Consider the following 20,290-nt stretch of genomic DNA (forward strand, 5'->3'; position numbering starts at 1 on the left):
CTGCCGTGGTCCGAGTTGTTCTTCTAAGGGCTGCCTGTACTGGCTGGGGTGGAGATACCTCTGGTCCTTGAGGTTGAGGGTCTATGACCATTTCTTCGTCTGCCTCCCACTCCACTAGCCAGTAACTAGATTCCTCCTCCGCAATTGTACGCTGACTCAACTCCAGTTCTCCTTCTGAGGACCTTTCTTCCTCATTCAAAGCATCAGGGGCATCAGTGTGTATCTGACCCGGGACTACTCGCATTTCTGTTCTATGAATGTTTCTTTCCGGGCCATGGCCTTCTACTGGGCAGATGGTATATACTCGCCCAACCTCATCTAAACACTTCACCACCCGGTGTCTAGTGCTGTCCCAGACATCCTGAATTTTGTTGCGGCCTTGCACATGATTTCTCCTGTAGACAACTGTCCCAACGGGAAGTATTGGGGATGTGCCCATTTTATGTCGCTGGGCCCTTTAAGTGGCTGCTGCTTTCAAATTGCTTTCGGCACTCGCATATGCAAACTGGAGGAATTCTTGTTGTTCCATCATCCAATCTCCAACTGAACCTTCCGCCAACTCCTCATCCACTCTTCCCAACAGTGAATCAATTGGCAATTGCGGTTTTCGACCAAACATAAGCTCATACGGAGTGTGGCCAGTTGACTGATGCACTGTGGTGTTGTATGCAAACACTAATTGGGGGAGGTGTTGAGGCCACTTACGTTTCTTCTCTACTGGCAATGTTCTCAATAGGTCATGCATAGTACGATTGAATCTTTCGCACTGGCCGTTACCTTCTGGTCGATATGGTGTAGTGCGGCTCTTCTCAACACCATACATTCTACACAAAGCCTTCATCAAATCTCCCTCAAAGTTACGGCCTTGATCCGAATGTATGCGCAGGGGAATCCCATACAAATAAAACCATTTCTCCATCAGGATACGTACCACTGTACTGGCCTTTTGATCAGAGGTGGGATAGGCCTGTGTAAATTTTGAGAACACATCAGTGACCACAAGCACATTTTCCCGGCCATCACTTGCCCGTTCCAGCACTGTGAAATCTACTGCTACAATCTCTAATGGCTTAAAAGCCAACAAACTGCCTGGAAAAGTTCTCACCTTAGGATACACAGCTTTTGATGTTACACAACGGGAACACTGCTGGCACCACTGGCCAATGTCTTGCCTCATCTGGGGCCAATAGCATCTCTGCCGCACCAGGTAAGTTGTTCTTTCACACCCTTGATGTCCATGGTTGTTATGGAGAGCTGTTAGTACTTCTGACTTTAAGGATTCCGGTAACAGCAACTGCAACACTTCTTTATTCTCACCCGGCATATGAGTCAGTCGGTACAACACCCCATGGCGGTCTCTGATCCTCTTCCACTGCTTAACCAATTCCAAGACTGGCCGTGCTTCGGTTCCTCGCTCCTCTGCGGAAGGAGGTTGCCCCCTCTTCCAATAAACAAGGAATGCACTGATAACTGGATCCACTGATTGCAAAGCCACCAGGTCGGCTTTTTGACGTAGTGGAAAGGCATCAATCGCTGACATTGCAGCCGAACTTTGCGGTACTTCTGGCTTACTGCAGCCAATGTGGGGGACTGCTATACCTGGAGCTATCTCTTCTACTGACACAGGAGATGAAAACTCTAGCTGCCAAGATAGAGCGTCAGTGTTTCGATTTACCGCTCCAGGATGATACTTAATTTCAAAGTCAAAAAGAGCCAACTGTGATACCCAACGCTGCTCAACCGCTCCTAATTTTGCAGTTTGCAAATAACTCAGGGGATTATTATCTGTGAAGACAGTGAACTTCACTCCTAACAAGTACTCACGAAATTTCTCTGTAACTGCCCATTTTAACCCCAGGAGTTCCAGTTTCATAGAGCTGTAGTTGGACATGTTCTTCTCGGTTGGATGAAGCCCCCTGCTAGCATATGCGACTGGCCTCTTCTTCCCCTCATGTTCTTGGGAAAGGACTGCTCCCAGCCCACTGTGGCTTGCATCAATTTCTAAAAAGAACGGTCTTGAGAAGTCAGCATATGCAAGTACTGGTGCAGTCACTAACTTATCTTTCAGTATACAAAATGCCCTTTCACAAGTGTCATCCCACTTCCCCTCTAGGTAGCTAACCCCTGGCTTCTTTTTACTACCTTGAAGGGTGGCTACTAACTTATGTAGCGGAGCAGCATGCTTTGCGAACTGGTCTACAAATCGGCGGTAGTACGACGCAAAGCCCAGGAAGGAGCGCAGTTCTTTTACAGTCCCGGGACGTCTCCACTCAGAGACTGCGCGAATTTTCTCGGGGTCAGTAGCCACACGAAGAGGAGAAATAACATGGCCAAGGTAATGAACTTCAGATTGTAAAAAATGACACTTTTCAAGCTTCAACTTTAAATTGTGCTGCTGCAGTCTTCCCAGCACCATTTCAAGGCGCTGTAAATGAGTATCAAATGAAGGAGAAAAAATTACTATGTCATCGAGGTAGAGTAACAAGGAATGGAATCTTTCATCTCCAAAAATACGCTCCATTAGCCGCTGAAAGGTGCTAGGGGCGTTACAGAGACCAAAAGGCATACGATTGAACTCAAATAGTCCAAATGGAGTACAAAATGCAGTCTTTTGTTTGTCCTTCTCAGCCATGGGAACTTGATTGTAACCACTGGTCAGGTCAAGAGTTGAAAACAGGCTGGCACCAGCTAAAGCATCTAACGATTCTTCTATTCGGGGCAAAGGATAGGCATCCTTTCTGGTCTTCGCATTTAATTGTCGGTAGTCTACACATAGCCGTATAGTACCATCTTTCTTCTGTACCACGACAATTGGTGATTAATAGGGGCTGCAGCTCACACTCACAATCTCCCTGTCTACCAATTCTTGGATATGGGCTTTAACCTGTTCATATTGTGAAGGTGGAAGGCGTCGATATCGCTGCCGAACTGGGACATCATCTACTACGGGAATTTCGTGATATATGAGGTCAGTACACCCTACATCACCCTCACTCTGACTGAACACCTTACTAAACTTTTCGAGAAGCGCCTTTCCCTGTTGTTCTTGCTCCACAGACAACCTAGGCCAAGAAAGACCGGACAGGTCCAACGAACTGTGTTCTACACTCAGCGACCGAATCACAGCAACACGGCCTCCCTCATCTGCCAGCTCTTCGAAAGTCACCTCCTGACCACTCGTCTGTTGTTCCCCCCAAAACAAAGTTCCGAGGGAGGAATCCATACATCTCTAGTCTCCACATTAACAACTGGTACAAAAACCTGTCCTCGGTTAGTTGACAGAAATGCTCTAGACAAAAGAATGCCTGGCGGGAGCCTCCCACTAACTGGTTCAAAGAGTACAGAACGGATGGATGGTCCCCAATGTTGATTTCCTATCGCCTCCACCATTTTCAATGAACCAGCAGGAACACGCACTGACGTACGCCCAGCTACTTTGACCTGTCCCAGGCAACCTGTCGGGGGCAAGCAGTCTAATTGGTGACACTCAGTGAAAACCTGTCTCCATGCCTTCCCTGTTGACTGCAGCAAAGGAGACTGAAACAAAGAAGACCCATGCTGTTGAAACAATTCGCTATAGCACAGACCAATAACGTTCATACCTAGTAAGCCTGGCACCTTAGCCTTCTGAGCCCTAGTGTGGGGGTCACTTGAATCTCGAACTATTAAAATTCCCATCCTTGGTAACATCCTACCTAGGACCTGGATATCTATCTCTAAGTATCCCAAGTAAGGGACTTCTAATCCATTAGCAGCCCTAAGTTGGAGCCAGTGACAATCTTGAAGCTGATCTGACCATGAATGCAAATGTTCATAGTAAAACTGTTCAGTAAGAGTGGTTACCATAGAGCCTGTGTCCAATAAACAGGAAACTGTAACACCCCCCATAACTACTTCAACTACCGGGCATTCACCCATAAGCTTAGAAACACATCTAGATGTGACTGTTGAGCCCTTATTACCCTGTCCTGATGTTTGGCTCGTGCCATCAGAGGGTACTAGTTTCCCTGTGGCTCAGAAATACTAGCCACCACCCCTGTCCTGGGGCTAGACCGATTCTCCCCACCCCTAGACAGTGTTTCTGACCCCCTGCCTCCCCGGCAGAACCTTGCTATATGCCCTGCCTGATTGCAACGCAAACAAATAGGTTTCCCCGTGGAGTCATAACGATACGTCCTAGTTGGATTAACAGTAGTTTCCCTACTGGGATGAGAGTGGACATTAGTCAAAGCAAAATGGTTTAACAACATGTCTAACTGAGCTTGTTGTTTTCTAAGGCACTCCTTCAATTCCGACAATTCAGTGCTGGGCTTTACTACTACAGCTTGGCTTTCAACATTGCATTCACCTACCACTTCAACCTGAGTATCACAGGAGAAGGCCCGGGTCCTTGGATTGCCCACATGCTCACCCTCCTCCACCCATCGGATGGCTTCACTGCGAATAGTTAAAAAAGAAACATCAGTATTAAGTCGCACAGATCGTTTAAGTTCTCTCCGAAGCATACTATCCCGAACATACTCAATAAATTGATCCCGCACCAGATGGTCTGCGTTCGGAATAGTACGGGGGCTTCTACGTTTAATTACCTCCATTAGTGATAACAAAGCATGTGAATACTCACGTAACGATTCACCTTCCAATTGCCTACGTTGGAAAAATTGTTTTTGTAGACCTATATATGACTGGGAACATCCATAAATTTCTACTAAAACAGTTAAGATTTTCTCAGGATTGTTCCTTTCACTTACAGGACGAAATTTAATTTCAGTCTTCGCCTCACCATCCAAATGGTCATATATAAACAAAGCCTGTTCGACCTGAGACATATGACGGCTCTCCAAGGACCTATGAACCTCCTCCACCCAGTCCTCCACTGTTAGCCCATCTGTAGGTTTGCCTGAAAACCTTGGGCATTTTCTCTCCCTAGGTACATACACATATCTCTCAACAGCACTACGTGCATCTAACAAATTACTGCTCCGAGCCCCATCATTAACATTAGCACTACTGCTAGCCCCATCAGTAGCCCTTAATCTCTCATTATCAGCTTGAAGCTGCTGCACACGTTCTGTTAAAACCCTGAGCTGTTCTTCCATATTGAGGTCCGTCACAGACATATCAAACAAAAAAAAAAATAACAAAAGAAAAAGAACAGCTCAAGCCCACTGCTGGTCCCCCCTCAGAAAAAAAAGAAGAGAAAAAAAAATATATATATCAAATAAAGAAAAAAAACAGTCTTCTTCAAAAGCTTGATCCGTGGTCCCGGCTGGTCTTCAGACAATAGCCACTGTTTTTTTTTTTTTTTTTCCCCAAAACTAACCAACTGGGTGCCCTTAATCTAACAATCTCAAGCCAATTATCCGAACCTCTCTCCTCTGCATCAGAATAACCGACTACGCCAGTATGAGACCCTCACCACTTGAGGTTATCAACTTCTAGATCACGCAAAATTCCTACACCTGATACCATTAGAGAGGGCTAGATAACAGGGATGAGAGTGACTCAGAACCACCAATCGTAGTAAAAAAAATATATAATTTTATTTTTCATCAATTATTTAAAATACATACAAACTAGACTCTAAAACCTCGGTTCACATCAATAGAGAATATCACCACTGAGCATTTAAACACAGTTTCCAAGCTAGATGATAATGTCGCAAGAATAGTTCTAATGTTCCAAAAATCAAACTCTGGAGATACTAGTTTCACACTAACCAAATGCACACAAATAAATACAAAAATAGCCAAAGATAAACCAAAAAAAAAATAAAGAAATAAAGAAATAAAATAAATAATATGCAAACCAAACTTAAATCTCAACTAATAATAGTAACAAATTAACATGCATATCACAGCAAAGTACACCCAAAAATCAGGTTTAAGTGAGTAGCGTCCAAAGAATCAAACTGGAACATTTAAGAGTATCACTTTGGGACAAAATCCTTCTACAGTAAGGGAACGTGGTATTAGTTGTTATGCGGGGCGTGGCAAACCCCCTCTTTCACACTCTCTCTGTTTGCGGACCTCGGGGGTGTTACTCACGGCTTTAAAAGACAGTCTGGTGGCGCTGATTTCCTAAATAAGACAAGGGCACACTAGCAGGGCTAGCAGGAACTTCAAGCTACACCAGACTGCTCTTTTTACTTTTTTACTTTACTTTCACTTCAGATACGCTGTAGCAGCAACAGCAAACGCGCTTTTCAGCGCACTTTTTTCGGACAAGGTTGGGCGATTCTCACTTGAGCGGGGCGTGGCAAACCCCCTCTTTCACACTCTCTCTGTTTGCGGACCTCGGGGGCGTTACTCACGGCTTTAAAAGACAGTCTGGTGGCGCTGATTTCCTAAATAAGACAAGGGCACACTAGCAGGGCTAGCAGGAACTTCAAGCTACACCAGACTGCTCTTTTTACTTTTTTACTTTACTTTCACTTCAGATACGCTGTAGCAGCAACAGCAAACGCGCTTTTCAGCACGCTTTTTTCGGACAAGGTTGGGCGATTCTCACTTGAGCGGGGCGTGGCAAACCCCCTCTTTCACACTCTCTCTGTTTGCGGACCTCGGGGGCGTTACTCACGGCTTTAAAAGACAGTCTGGTGGCGCTGATTTCCTATATCGCCCGCAGCTGAGCGCAATCTAGAATCCTATTACATCACTCACACTCGCCGAGGCGTCAGCCGAAGGCGTCAGCTGTTGAGACCCTCTCGTGTGAAGACCAACGCGGGTAAAGACCTGCGAGTCTACCTGGGCGAGTCCACCGAGCAAGGACACTGACAAGGCAGCCCGTCCTACTGCCTCCTAAAATGTGCTCCCAACACATCTCAGTTATGTCCGGCACGCACAGAAGGCGTAAAAACACAAACAGGCGCCAGGATCATACTAACCTGCGTCCACTAAAACAAACCACGCCCACTACTACCTCATTCTCTGTTGGGCTATGGAACTGCCAGTCGGCTGTTAATAAAGCAGACTTTATCGCCTCTTATGCGAATCATCAGTCATTACAACTGCTGGCACTGACTGAAACTTGGATCAAACCTGAAAATACTGCTACTCCGGCGGCTCTTTCCAATTATTATTCCTTCTCCCACACTTCTCGTCTCTCTGGACGAGGAGGTGGAACGGGCCTATTAATCGCTAATGGCTTAAAACATACTCCACTATTACCGGCAAACACATTCAATACATTTGAGTATCATGCCACACTGGTTAATACTCCAGCAAAACTTGCCATTATTGTTCTCTACCGTCCTCCTGGACAAATGGGCGAATTCACGCATGAACTTGACATGCTTCTGTCTTCTATCCCTGAGCAAGATTGTCCCATGCTCATTCTAGGGGATATGAACATCCACCATGACAGTACCAGCTTCACAGACTTCCTATCCCTCATGCAGTCTTTCGAACTGGAGCAGGTCCCCAGCCCTCCAACACATAAAGCTGGCAAACAACTAGACCTGATCTTCACTCGTAACTGTGACACCGACTCTCTAACTGTCACTCCTTTGCACGTCTCAGATCACTACTTTATGAAACTCAATGTTCATATTTCAAATAAACCCACAGCTACTCCTACTATGGTCTCGTTCCGCCGAAATCTTCGAGATCTCTCAGCAGACCAGTACTCCTTGCTGGTGACTGACAATATGCCTCCACCAGGCTCATTTTCATCACTCAATGTAAATGATGCCACTGACACTCTCTGCTCCACACTAAGCTCCTGTTTGGACAACTTCTGTCCTCTTACATCTCGAGCCATTAGCTCAAACAAACCGCAGCCATGGCTTAAAAATGACACACTCAGGGAACTACGCTCCAAACTCCGAGCTGCCGAAAGAAAATGGCAAAAAACCCAAAAACAAGCAGACCTAAAAAATTACCAACTGCTCCTGGCTTCTTTCTCAGCCAACCTCACTACTGCTAAAGCTGAATTTTATCACAATAAATTCTGCTCTCTCACAGACTCCCGGAAACTATTTGCTACATTTAAATCACTACTCAACCCTCCGCCTCCTCCTCCGGCTACATGCCTTACGGCTGAAACACTTGCCTCATTCTTTACTGGCAAAGTGGCGGCCATCAGCAACCAGTTTACTGATGCACAATGTAGCAGTCCTACTGCATCCTCTACTGCCCGGTGTCCCTCCACCGAAGGCGTTGCTTTCTCCTTGTTCACTCCTCTCACTGAGAATGAGACACTGGCTCTCCTAACACGTAGCCGTCCTACTACGTGTCCGCTTGACCCAATTCCTTCAAACCTACTGCAAACTATCGCACCTGCAATCATTCCGGCTATCACTCACACGATCAATGCCTCTTTAACTTCTGGTGTATTCCCCACTGCTTTCAAACAAGCACATGTGACACCACTGCTTAAAAAGCCTTCTCTCAACCCCGCCCAGGTTGACAACTACAGACCGGTCTCACTGCTACCCTTTCTCTCTAAAACACTAGAAGAGCAGTTTTAAATCAGGTCTCTGGCTTCCTCTCCCAGAATGACCTTCTGGACCAGAACCAATCTGGGTTCAAAAAAGGACATTCTACCGAGACGGCTCTGTTGTCTGTGACTGAAGCGTTGAAAACTGCCAGAGCTGCAGGTCAGTCCTCAGTGCTCATTATGCTGGACCTCTCGGCCGCATTTGACACAGTCAACCATGACTTCCTCCTAACTATACTCTCAAACATGGGGATCGCAGATAATGTGCTGTCATGGTTCAGATCATACCTCACTGGGCGCTCGTTCAAGGTGTCGTGGCAAGGACAGCTGTCCTCAGCCCGCTCCTTATCCACTGGGGTTCCCCAAGGTTCGGTACTGGGACCCCTTCTCTTCTCCATATACACCACCTCTCTTGGTCAGGTTATCCGCTCACACGGATTTTCCTACCATTGCTTTGCTGATGACACCCAGCTATACCTGTCGTTCTCACCTGAAGATCACTCAATCTCTGCACGGATTTCGCAGTGTCTCTCTGACATATCCTCATGGATGAGGGAGCATCACCTTCAATTAAATCTCTCAAAGACTGAACTTCTGGTTATACCAGCAAAACCATCTTTTCAACACAAATTCTCTATAAGTATCGACTCTCTCTCTCTCTCACCGACAAAGGTTGCTAGGAACCTGGGTGTTATGGTTGATGACCAACTCTCCTTCACGCACCATGTGGCCTCAGTTGCTCGGTCCTGCCGCTTTGCGCTCTATAACATCCGAAAAATTAGACCGTTCCTGACGCAACAGGCCACCCAACTCCTGGTGCAAGCGGTCGTCATCTCACGCCTCGACTACTGCAATGCCCTGCTAACTGGCCTCCCGGCCTGTGTAGTAAAACCACTCCAGATGATCCAGAACGCAGCAGCACGTCTGGTCTTCAACCAGCCAAAACGGGCACATGTCACCCCGCTGCTCATTGAGCTCCATTGGCTACCAGTTGATGCTCGCATCAAATTCAAAACTCTTACAATCGCCTACAAGGTGATGTCAGAACAGGCTCCTTCCTACCTGCACTCGCTCCTGAAGGCTTACGCTACCTCCCGGCCGCTGCGCTCCTCCAGTGAACGTCGCCTCGCTTTGCCAAACATTCACACAAAGCAATCCAGACTGTTCTCATACAGAGTTCCCCAATGGTGGAACAAACTACCCTCCACTACCAGATCAGGAGAATCTCTCGCTATCTTTAAGAAACACCTGAAGACAGAGCTCTTCAAAGAGCACTTACTCTCTTAATACCTCTAACACACTAACTACTTCTAACCTCATTTCCTTCTTCCTCTCCTTCACTCCTCTATCCTATTATTCCCCTTTGTCCTCCTTTTATCCCTATCCAAAGATGTTTTTCCTTTAAACTTATTTTACATTGTACTTGACTATTGTAAGTCGCTTTGGACAAAAGCGTCTGCCAAATGTAATGTAATGTAATGTAATGTAATGTTACACAAGTACGTTTCGGGCACCCAGTAAAACTAAGGGTTCTTAAACAAGTACCACCCTTTCTGTACAGGTAGATATAAAATCAATCCTTATAACAGCAAAGGAATACACAGAAACCACTAAATCCTAAAAAAAACTATAGAAATAAACAGTGGCTATTGCCCCACAGGTCTCAGCACCCTGCAACATACACCAGCACACAATTAATCTAAGAAGTCTAGATTTGAAAGCCAGCATTCTGCTTTAACTTAACCAGCTTGTACCTGTCTACTGATGTTCTCCTTTAGTACAGTTCTTTAATCCCTACCAGCCATCCGAATCCGGCTCCAGCTACAAATACACATAAAAATAAGCTTTAGAGCTCATTTAGGCACATTTTAACAAAAATAAAAACACTCTGCGCCCGCTCCTACCTGCTTGTTAGTTATAACGTGCTAAGCTTCACTGATGAACTTCCCAAACAGGCTCTACAATCTAAGCACATAGCATAATAAAAAATCTACACTTTATTACTTGTATTTTCAATAAAAGTTCAAATATCAGCAACCATAACATACCCTCAGTCGACTGGTCCATTCACTCGCATGGTCCACACAGCCACCGGCGTCAATCAGAAAATGATTCTCCCACGTGCATAACTTGTCTCTTCCCGGGACACTCACCAACCAAGCTCCAATTAAATGAAGCAAAACCAGAGGAATATAGTTACAAAATTAGCCTGTTCCGAAGGCTAACTCACTACATGCGACCGGCCGAGACCAAACGAGACCAAACGATACTTCCACCACCTATCGCTGGGCTGAAATACACCTCAATATGGCTGCCCCCAAGTACTACCTTCAAGATAAAAGTCCCGCTCCCCTTTAGCCACAAAACTAAATACACTTAAGATAAAGATGGCTGCCTCCAGGAGTTACCTTCAAATTAAAGGTACCCCTTGACTGCTGGCTACACTACACACAGGGGCAATACAAAAGTGCCCCCTCGCTCTGCATTGAGTTTTGGTTTGGATTTTATTATCTATTGAGGGATTAATTTACAGGAGACTCATAGATTATAGTAGTGAGGCGTTCGAGAACCAACCTCGTGACGTCACTTTCAGCGCTGGGACAAGATGGCGCTGCGCTTACTTAAGAAAATGACATTTAGATTGCTTATTATTTTAATTCCGCTTCACTGACAACTGTTAAACTTATCAGATTTGTTAGAGTGAAAATACATCTTGTGAATTAAACTAAATACTTGAAGTGTTTCATGTCCTCTTCAAATCACAAAAAAAACGACCAAGATTCCAGCAAGTTTGGGAGTTATAACTGGAGAATAAAGTGGCCAAGCGATTCCTTTTTTGTGCCTTTTTTCTTGTCGGAGGCTGGACCATGATACCCACGCGCGTTGAGCTTCACACGCCCACAAGCCAGAAACGCTGGCTGACACAAGCGACTCGCCGCGTTCCAGTGTGAACGCAGGGTACGTCAGCACGCACCTCTCTCTTAAAGGGAATGACTACTGGCACACTTATTTGGTTTATTTCACGTTACGGCCAAAACACACCCATGAATAATGAAGAGAATTTGTACACGCCTTTTGCACCTTTGGAGCTGCGCAAGGCGTGTTTTTACGCCCTTGTGATACCAAAGACACAGGACATGCCCCTAAATCCAGCAGAGCAGAGCACAATTAACTACCCAGATAGCCAGCGACTTTGGCCCGGACTCGTTTCTAAGTCGGCACTGCTGGTTTAGAGTAGCAAGCAGAAAAATACTTCTGGCCCACAGCTGGCCCAGTGTCACTTTCTGACTGTTCTACATCAGTGTCACTGAGCAGTCGTTTTGGTGCTGGTGAACGACAGACGCACTTGACCTGTTGATTATCTGAACACAGGTGTGAACTGACTCAAATACGGCAGACGACCCTGTACCAGCACTGTTATAGTACACACACACACACACAGCCTGTTATAGGACTGCTTCACACACACACACAGCCTGTTATAGTACTGCTTCACACACACACACGCACGCACACACACACACCCAGAGAGTCTTATTCTATTGGCCACATTTTTCTACATGGACTGGATAAGCTGTGTGCGTGTGTGTGTGATCACGTTTAGAGTGATCTAGGTGATATTTACCTTGGTGCCCCTGCGCATCAGCCCAGTTCAACCCGTGCGGTTTCTCGTAGCACTTTGCACGGATTCCTCACCTTTGAAGTTTGTAGGTAGGTAGCAAACCTAACTAAGTATTAAGTACCTTTTTTGAATTGTATCATTTATTTTGTTTCCATGCACTTAATAAATATTTTGGCCGTCAAATATGAGTTTTAACCCTATCTGTGTGTTGCCTCTTCAGTTAGCTAAGCTAGCTAACTTAGCAGCATATCAAGGTGATATTATCTGAGGCTAAATTATCTCAGAATGTAGCATTAAACACATTTCATGTTAATGTAAATGATAATTCAGCTATAACATTCACTAACAGACAACCAAAAAGTATGGTTTTACTTGAAATTAAAATTGTTAACTAGTGTACAAGGCCAGAACAGAAGTACTGTTTCGGTAACGTTATTTAGGTTAGCTAAGCTAATAAATAGTTAGCTAGCTAGGATAGAAACCAGCTAGTTTGCTAGCGTTAGCTTAAATGCTTTTACAGACATACATACTGTAAAAGCATTTAGGCTTGCTAGTTAACCAATTTGGTAGTTACCTAGCGAATTGTTCTTTACTAGCTAACCTAAATGCTTCCACAGAACTTTTGTTTAGATGTGGTACATTAGCTAGCTAGTCAGCTAGGTTAACTTAGTGGTTGTGTGTCTCTACAAGTCACTGTGTAATGTTTGTTTTAGCTAGATTTTTAGTTAAATAAAATGGTGCTGTGTCTGTCAGTTAATACAAAAAAATCTTTATTCAGTAATAAAGATCAGTAATATGTTCCTGCACACTCTGCTACTTCGTTAAAAATGTAAGTACTTTATTAACTTAGCTAGCACAGTTTTATATAAACACACTCACTACTACCAAATAAGCTTTAGTCAACATTTCTCTAATTTGTAAAATCACACTAGAAGTTGTTTGTGTATGCAGTAAGTTATATTAGTATACTAGAGACAAAAGTGTTTTACTTAAAAAATGTAAAATCAAATTACATACAGTTATCTATAACTAGACACAACAGGAGAATTTAACAGCATTAAGTAAAATTGTGGAGCTTTTCAGAGCAATTAACTTATTCATGTTTTATATTATATTTATATATATCCTAAATGTCCTTTGGGATAAATAAAGTATCTATCTATCTATCTATCTATCTATCTATCTATCTATCTATCTATCTATCTATCTATCTATCTATCTATCTATCTATCTATCGGCAGAAAATGAAATAGGAAAATCATAGATGCCTTTTATTATTGTCAGTAAATTAATACATGTTTTAATGTTGCTGCCCCTACTTTCGCTTCTGCTAGTGCCCAATTTTCTAAGTACTTATTTTAAGAATGTGATGCTGAATTTAAAATGGTCAACATTATGGGCAAAAAAAAAATGGTCACAATGGGCAAACATAACAACATTATATTTGCAAATATGACTGCAATAAACATATTTAACATTAAACTATTACTGTACTTTGATTCTATTAGTTGATAGTTGTATCTATAGAAACAAGCGTACAATTAAATATGTGTAGAGAAGGTATAACTTGCTTTTAGAGCCTACTCAGAAAATATAAATAAGCAAAACTATACTGGTGTGTAATGCTCTAATGTTAGGTGTTGCATTGGACGCTAATGCCAACATGTTCTCCAAACGGGAGTAAGATATAAATTTACTGAGGAGGAGACATCAATGAATTATTAAATTATCTTTATTTTAATTGTCTTATATTATTTTAATCTCTATAGTCAACACATTTTCCATATAATTAATGTAGATGTATTTATTTATTTAAGTAGTACAGTATGGTGGACCAAAATGACATATGTATAAATAAATAAATAAATAAATGCATACATGAATGTAGAAATAAATAAATACACGCATGAATAATTGTATAGTTAAATAAATAAAATAATACATACATTTCTTATTTATTTTTTTATATATTTTTTAATTATTCATTTATATGTGCATTTATTTATTTTAACATTTGTTTATTCATTCATTTATTTGATCATTTATTTATTGATTTATTTCCACATTTATTTATTTATTTATTTCCACATTTATTTATTTATTTATTTCCACATTTCTTCATTTATTTATTTCTGTATTTCTGCATTTGTATGATAGTTAGGTAGGCGGTCCTATCCTCACTCTAAAGCAGGATTGGTTTTTGAGCTGCAAAAGTGTTGGCTCTACTGCTCCTGTCTTGGCCTGCAGCGGCGACATTTTGAAGCTGTTGACCGTCATTTATTTTCAGCAGTTGTTACTGCAGTAGGGGTTATAGCCATGATGTTGCTGTGCCGTCCCTTTGTTTCCATATTGATGTACTGATGTATGAAGTGGTTATTTACGTAAATTTTATGTACAAATAGCTTGTAGCTTGTAGTAGTAGGAATAACATTGTAGGTTCCTGAATCTCCTAGTTCTTAGAAAACAAATTCACCAACAGTAAAAGACAAAGTACCTTCAGTTACAAGCAGTTTGCCAGCTTCAAGAAGAGTAGGCCCAGTCCTGGTCCTACGTTCAAAAAGACACTGGACCGAGTCAGGTGACCGAATCTCAGCCAGCTTTGAGGAGTCAGAAACCGAGTAAGGCCCAGTCCTGGTCCTACGTTCAAAAAGACACTGGCCGGGTCCGGTGACCGACTCCCAGCCAGCTTTGAGGAGTCAGAAACCGAATAAGGCCCAGTCTTGGTCCTACGTTCAAAAATACACTGGGCCGAGTCCGGTGGCCGGTTCTGGGCCAGCTTTGAGGACAGTCAGAAACCAGCTAAGGCCCAATTCTGGGCCAGCACTCGGTGGCTATCTGGGTAGTGCCCTAAATCACTCAGTTACAGGTTAATCTACAGTCACTACATCTGTCAGTTAAACCTGTTACAACCTGTACAACCGCCTGACTTCTGTACACCAGCAGGGTTACTTTAGAGCACCAGCCACATTTGGTACTCGGAAATCCGGCTAACGAGTTTAGCTTAACTGGAGAATCGGCTAACCACTAAGCTAATGGTAGCTTCATCCGGCCAGGTCTTACTTTAAATAAAGTACAGGCGAAAATAACCTAAATCACTGTTGAATGTACTACTTTGATAAACACGGCCAGCAGTGAGTGGAAACACAGAAGAAACACAGTATTAAAAAAAAAAAAACATGCTTTTAATTATGATTAATCACACAATAATGCAGAGATTAAAACAATACATTTTAAATGCTTGACATCATAAATATAAATATTATATAATTTAGACAAATAATGCTGATTATTTTATTTACAATGGAATACCCATTACTAAAAGCTTAGGAAAATCTGCTAGGTCACATGGTTTACACATACGTGCACAGTTTTACATTAACATATTGAGCAACCAATTATTATCCTTAAAGAAGTGCAGGCTAGTACAATATAAGTCTTTTACAAACACATTTTTAGAGGGTGTCATCACGAAGGTTCATCGCTATTGGGGCATTGCAAGCTTCTTAATTACCTGCCAGTGTCTAGAATTTTTTATGGTAACACTTTACTTGGATGGCCCATTTGATAGCCTTGTTGATGCTCAACTGACATTTAACTAATATTAAACTAAATGTCTATTAACTGCAACTTAACCATATGTTGAATTTAAATGACTCAAAATAGAACATAACTTTACACCTTACCCTAACCTTAACACTTAAACCCTAAAATCGAACTCTACACTTAACCCCAACCTTAACCCTAATCTAAACTTTAAATCTAACTCTAAACCCAATTCTAAAATGTTAAGACTAGAGTTTGGGTTAGAGTTGCATGTAGGGTTACATTCAATAGAGAATTATATACTTTCACTGTTCAGTTTAGTTGCATTTAATAGACATGCAGTTAAATGTTAGTTGAGCATCATCAAATGGACCATCCAAGTAAAGTGTTACCTTTTTATTTATATAGGTGTCCTTGTAGAATATGTTAGAACATATTAAAAGAATTATAACATATTTAATGCATGGGGCTTACTGATTTTTAGCTTGATTGGCTGTATGGTTCCTGAGAAACAGTTATTTAGCATTGCCCCGCCCCCTTTTTAATATGCGTATGAAACTTGACCACCTACCCCTAGAATCATACCCTAAACCAATATGTCTGGTTTTGTTTAAACTTGCTTTTTTTTTTTTAAAGAAATTTCCTTGGTGCACTCTAGTGCCTCCCCAGTTCTTACAGTCTCGTCTCCAGTATCGTTTTTCGAGAGGTATGAAGAAAAAAACTTGAGCAAAAACAAGGGTTACACACACCACCTAATGATTCATTTGTTAGTCTCTTGTTAGTCCCAGTGGGGTAAGTGGCCTTCGCCTTTAACCCGTCTATGCAGTAAACACACTCTGACCTCACTCTGGCCTGTCTCCGCTGACACAGCACCAATCAACATGGTAACAATGACTGACAGCTATCTACAGCTTTGATCTTTTTTATCATTAAATTCAGTTTAAATATTTTAAACAGATGTAATATACAACATAAAAACAATATCCCACAATATTCACCAAGGGCTACATGATTTTTGCTGCTTGTTAAATCATGATTAGTCCATGTATGTTAATATTACATAATAATGAAGGGTGTTATGATATTAAATCTCAAGTGTAAAAAATAGCAGTTACTGCTGTGACCACAGAAATATTGTATATTTTAGCTAAAAGGCCGTAATTGGTCTAAATTTCAGTTCCTGTATTTCCTCAAGTCAAGTCAAGTAGTTTTATTGTCAATACTGCATATGTACAGGACATACAGAGAATTGAAATTGCGTTCCTGTATTTCACTTTATGTTGTGCCGATTTTCTGCTGTAATATTGTGGGTAAATGTTTTTTTTACAATGGTCTTCTCACATGTTTACATAGCTTTATTTCTGTATTATAAATGTTTTTAAATGTATTTTGCTTTCAAAATAACCTTGTTTCCACCTGAGGTTTGCTGCCCCCATTTAAGTTTAAGTCACAGTTAATGTGAAAGGTGATGTAAGTCCTTGTGTATTTCAGGAACTGTTTTCTTACCTTGAAAAGAAGAACCTCCGCCAGTATATCTACAAGGTGAGGGGATGTTTTTTTCTACACTTATCATTATTTTTATACTGTTACAAGATACAGGGAAAATATTTTTTGGGACTGTTGTATTTGTTTTGCAGAATATTATCCACAGTTCAAGTCTGATCGGGGATGAGATGGCTCATTACCTGTATGTGCTACAGTCTGTACGGCTAAACCATCTGGAATCTCGCATGCGGACACCTCTGGACTCCTTTAGTCAGGTCTGCTACTACTCACTTTGGCATGGCTGTACCAGTGTTGCTAATTACACATTAGTGTATTCATCAGGATCAGGACTTATTGTCTAAGTATGTTTGTGGACCAAGAAAAGTGTTTTTACAGACCAGAGACCACAAATCACAGACCACAAACCACAAACAATAGACCAGACACCACAGACCAGAAACCACAGACCAGACACCACAGACAATGTACCAGAGACAACACACAAGAAACCAAAGACCAGAGACACAGACAATATACCGGAGACCACAAATCACAGACCACAAACCATATACCAGAGACCACACTCTGGAAACCACAGACCAGAGACAAAAAAAATAGACCAGAGACCACACACAATATACCAGAAACCACAAACAATATACCAGAGACTGCACACCAGAGATCACAAATAATATATCAGAGACTGCACACCAGAGACCACAAATCACAGACCACAAACCATATACCAGAGACCACACTCTGGAAACCACAGACCAGAGACAAAAAAATAGACCAGAGACCACTAACAATATACCAGAAACCACAAACAATATACCAGAGACCACACACCAGAGATCACAATTAATATATCAGAGACTGCACACCAGAGACCACAAATCACAGACCGCAGACAATGTACCAGAGCCCACACACCAGAAACCACAGAACAGAGACCACAGACAATGTACCAGAGAGCACACACCAGAAACCACAGACCAGAGACACAAAAAATAGACCTGAGACCACAAACAGTATACCAGAGTCCACAAACAATAGACCAGAGACCACAGAGCACAAACAATAGACCAGAGACCACAAACGATATACCAGAGACCGCACACTAGAGACCACAAATCACAGAAGGCAGACCACAAATAATAGGAGAGACCACAAACAATAGACCAAAAACCACAGACAAGAAACCACACACCAGAAACCACAGATCAGAGACTCAAATAATATATATATCAGAAACCACAAATCACGGAGCGCAGACCACAAAACATATACCATAGACCATATACCAGAGATCACAAACAATAGACCAGAGACTGCACACCAGAGATCACAAACAATAGAACAGAGAAACAAATAGAGCACAGACCACAAACAATATACCAGTGACCACAAATCACAGACCGCAGACCACAAATAATAGACCAGAGACCACAAACAAAAGACCAGAGACCACACACCAGAAGATCACAGATCAGAGACACTAAAAATAGGCCAGAGACCACAAACAATATACCAGAGACACAAAAAATAGACCACAGACCACAAACAATATACCAGAAACCACAAACAATATACCAGGAACCACAGACCAGAGAGCACAGACAATATACCAGAGACCACACACTAGAATCCACAGATCAGGGACACAAACAATATACCAGAGACCACAAACAATATACCAGAGACCACAGACCAGAGACACAAAAAATAGACCAGAGGCCACAAACAATAAACCAGAGACCACAGACCAGAGACAAAAACAGTTGACCAGAGACCACAAACAATATACCAGAGACCACAGACCAGAGACACAAGAAATAGACCAGAGACAATAAACACAAAAAAATAGACCAGAGACCACACACCAGAGACCACAGATCAGATACACTAAAAATAGGCCAGAGACCACAAACAATATACCAGAGACCACAGACCAGAGAGACAACAAATAGACCAGAGACTACAAACAGTGTACCAGAGTCCACAAACAACATACCAGACACCACACACCAGAGACCACAAACAATGTATTAGAGACCGAACACCAGAGACCTCAAACAATATACCAGAGACCGCACACCAGAGATAAACAATAGACCAGAGACACAAAAAATAGACCAGACACCACAAACAATATACGAGACACCACAAACAATATACCAGAGACCACAAATCACTGTCCGCAGACCACAAACAATAGAGCCGTGACCAAAGACAATGTACCAGAAACCACAGACCAGAGACCACAGACAATGCACCAGACACCACACACCAGAAACCACAGATCAAAGACAAACTATATACCAGAGACCACAAATCATAGACCACAAACCGTATACCAGAGATGACACACCAGAAACCACAGACCAGAGACACAAAAAATAGACGAGACCACAAACCAGAGACCACAAACAATATACTAGAGACCAGAGACCACAGACCAGAGACACAAAAAAATAGACCAGAGACCACAAACAATATACCAGAGACCATAGACCAGAGACACACAAAATAGACCAGAGACCACAGACCAGATACCACAAACAATATACCAGTGACCACAGACAAGAAACACAAAAAATAGACCAGAGACCACAAACCAGAGACACATAAAATAGATCAGAGGCCACAAACAATATACCAGAAACCACAAACAATATACCAGAGACCACAAACAATATACCAGAGACCACAAACAATATACCAGAGACCACAAACAATATACCAGAAACCACAAACAATATACCAGAGACCGCACACCAGAGAACGCAAACAATATATCAGAGAATGCACACCAGAGACCACAAATCACAGACCGCAGACCACAAAAAATAGACCAGAGACCACAAATAATATACCAGAAACCACAAACAATATACCAGAGACCACAAACAATATACCAGAAACCACAAGCAATATACCAGAGGCCGCACACCAGAGAACACAAACAATATATCAGAGAATGCACACCAGAGACCACAAATCACAGACCGCAGACCACAAAAAATAGAGCGGTGACCACAGACAATGTACCAGAAACCACACACCAGACACCACAGACCATACACCAGAAAACACAGATCAGAGACACAAAATATAGACCAGAGGCCACAAACAATATACCGGAGACCACAAACAGTATAGTAGAGACCAGAGACCACAGAGCAGAGAAACAAAAAATAG

The 20,290-nt window shown here is 42.3% G+C and overlaps 1 protein-coding gene across 7 annotated transcripts in view; it reads left to right on the forward strand.

Moving 5' to 3' along the window:
* Positions 1-20,290, forward strand: part of elmo3 (engulfment and cell motility 3) — a 394,497-nt gene that overhangs the window by 313,633 nt on the left and 60,574 nt on the right. For all 7 annotated transcript variants that reach the window (XM_049484514.1, XM_049484516.1, XM_049484517.1 and 4 more), the window contains 2 exons: positions 17,096-17,146; positions 17,242-17,364. In XM_049484514.1, the coding sequence (XP_049340471.1) occupies positions 17,096-17,146; positions 17,242-17,364 (174 nt within the window). The remainder of the gene's footprint in view (positions 1-17,095; positions 17,147-17,241; positions 17,365-20,290) is intronic.

The sequence above is a fragment of the Astyanax mexicanus genome, chromosome 10, assembly GCF_023375975.1.
Source record: "Astyanax mexicanus isolate ESR-SI-001 chromosome 10, AstMex3_surface, whole genome shotgun sequence".
NCBI classification, from domain to species: Eukaryota; Metazoa; Chordata; class Actinopteri; order Characiformes; family Acestrorhamphidae; genus Astyanax; species Astyanax mexicanus.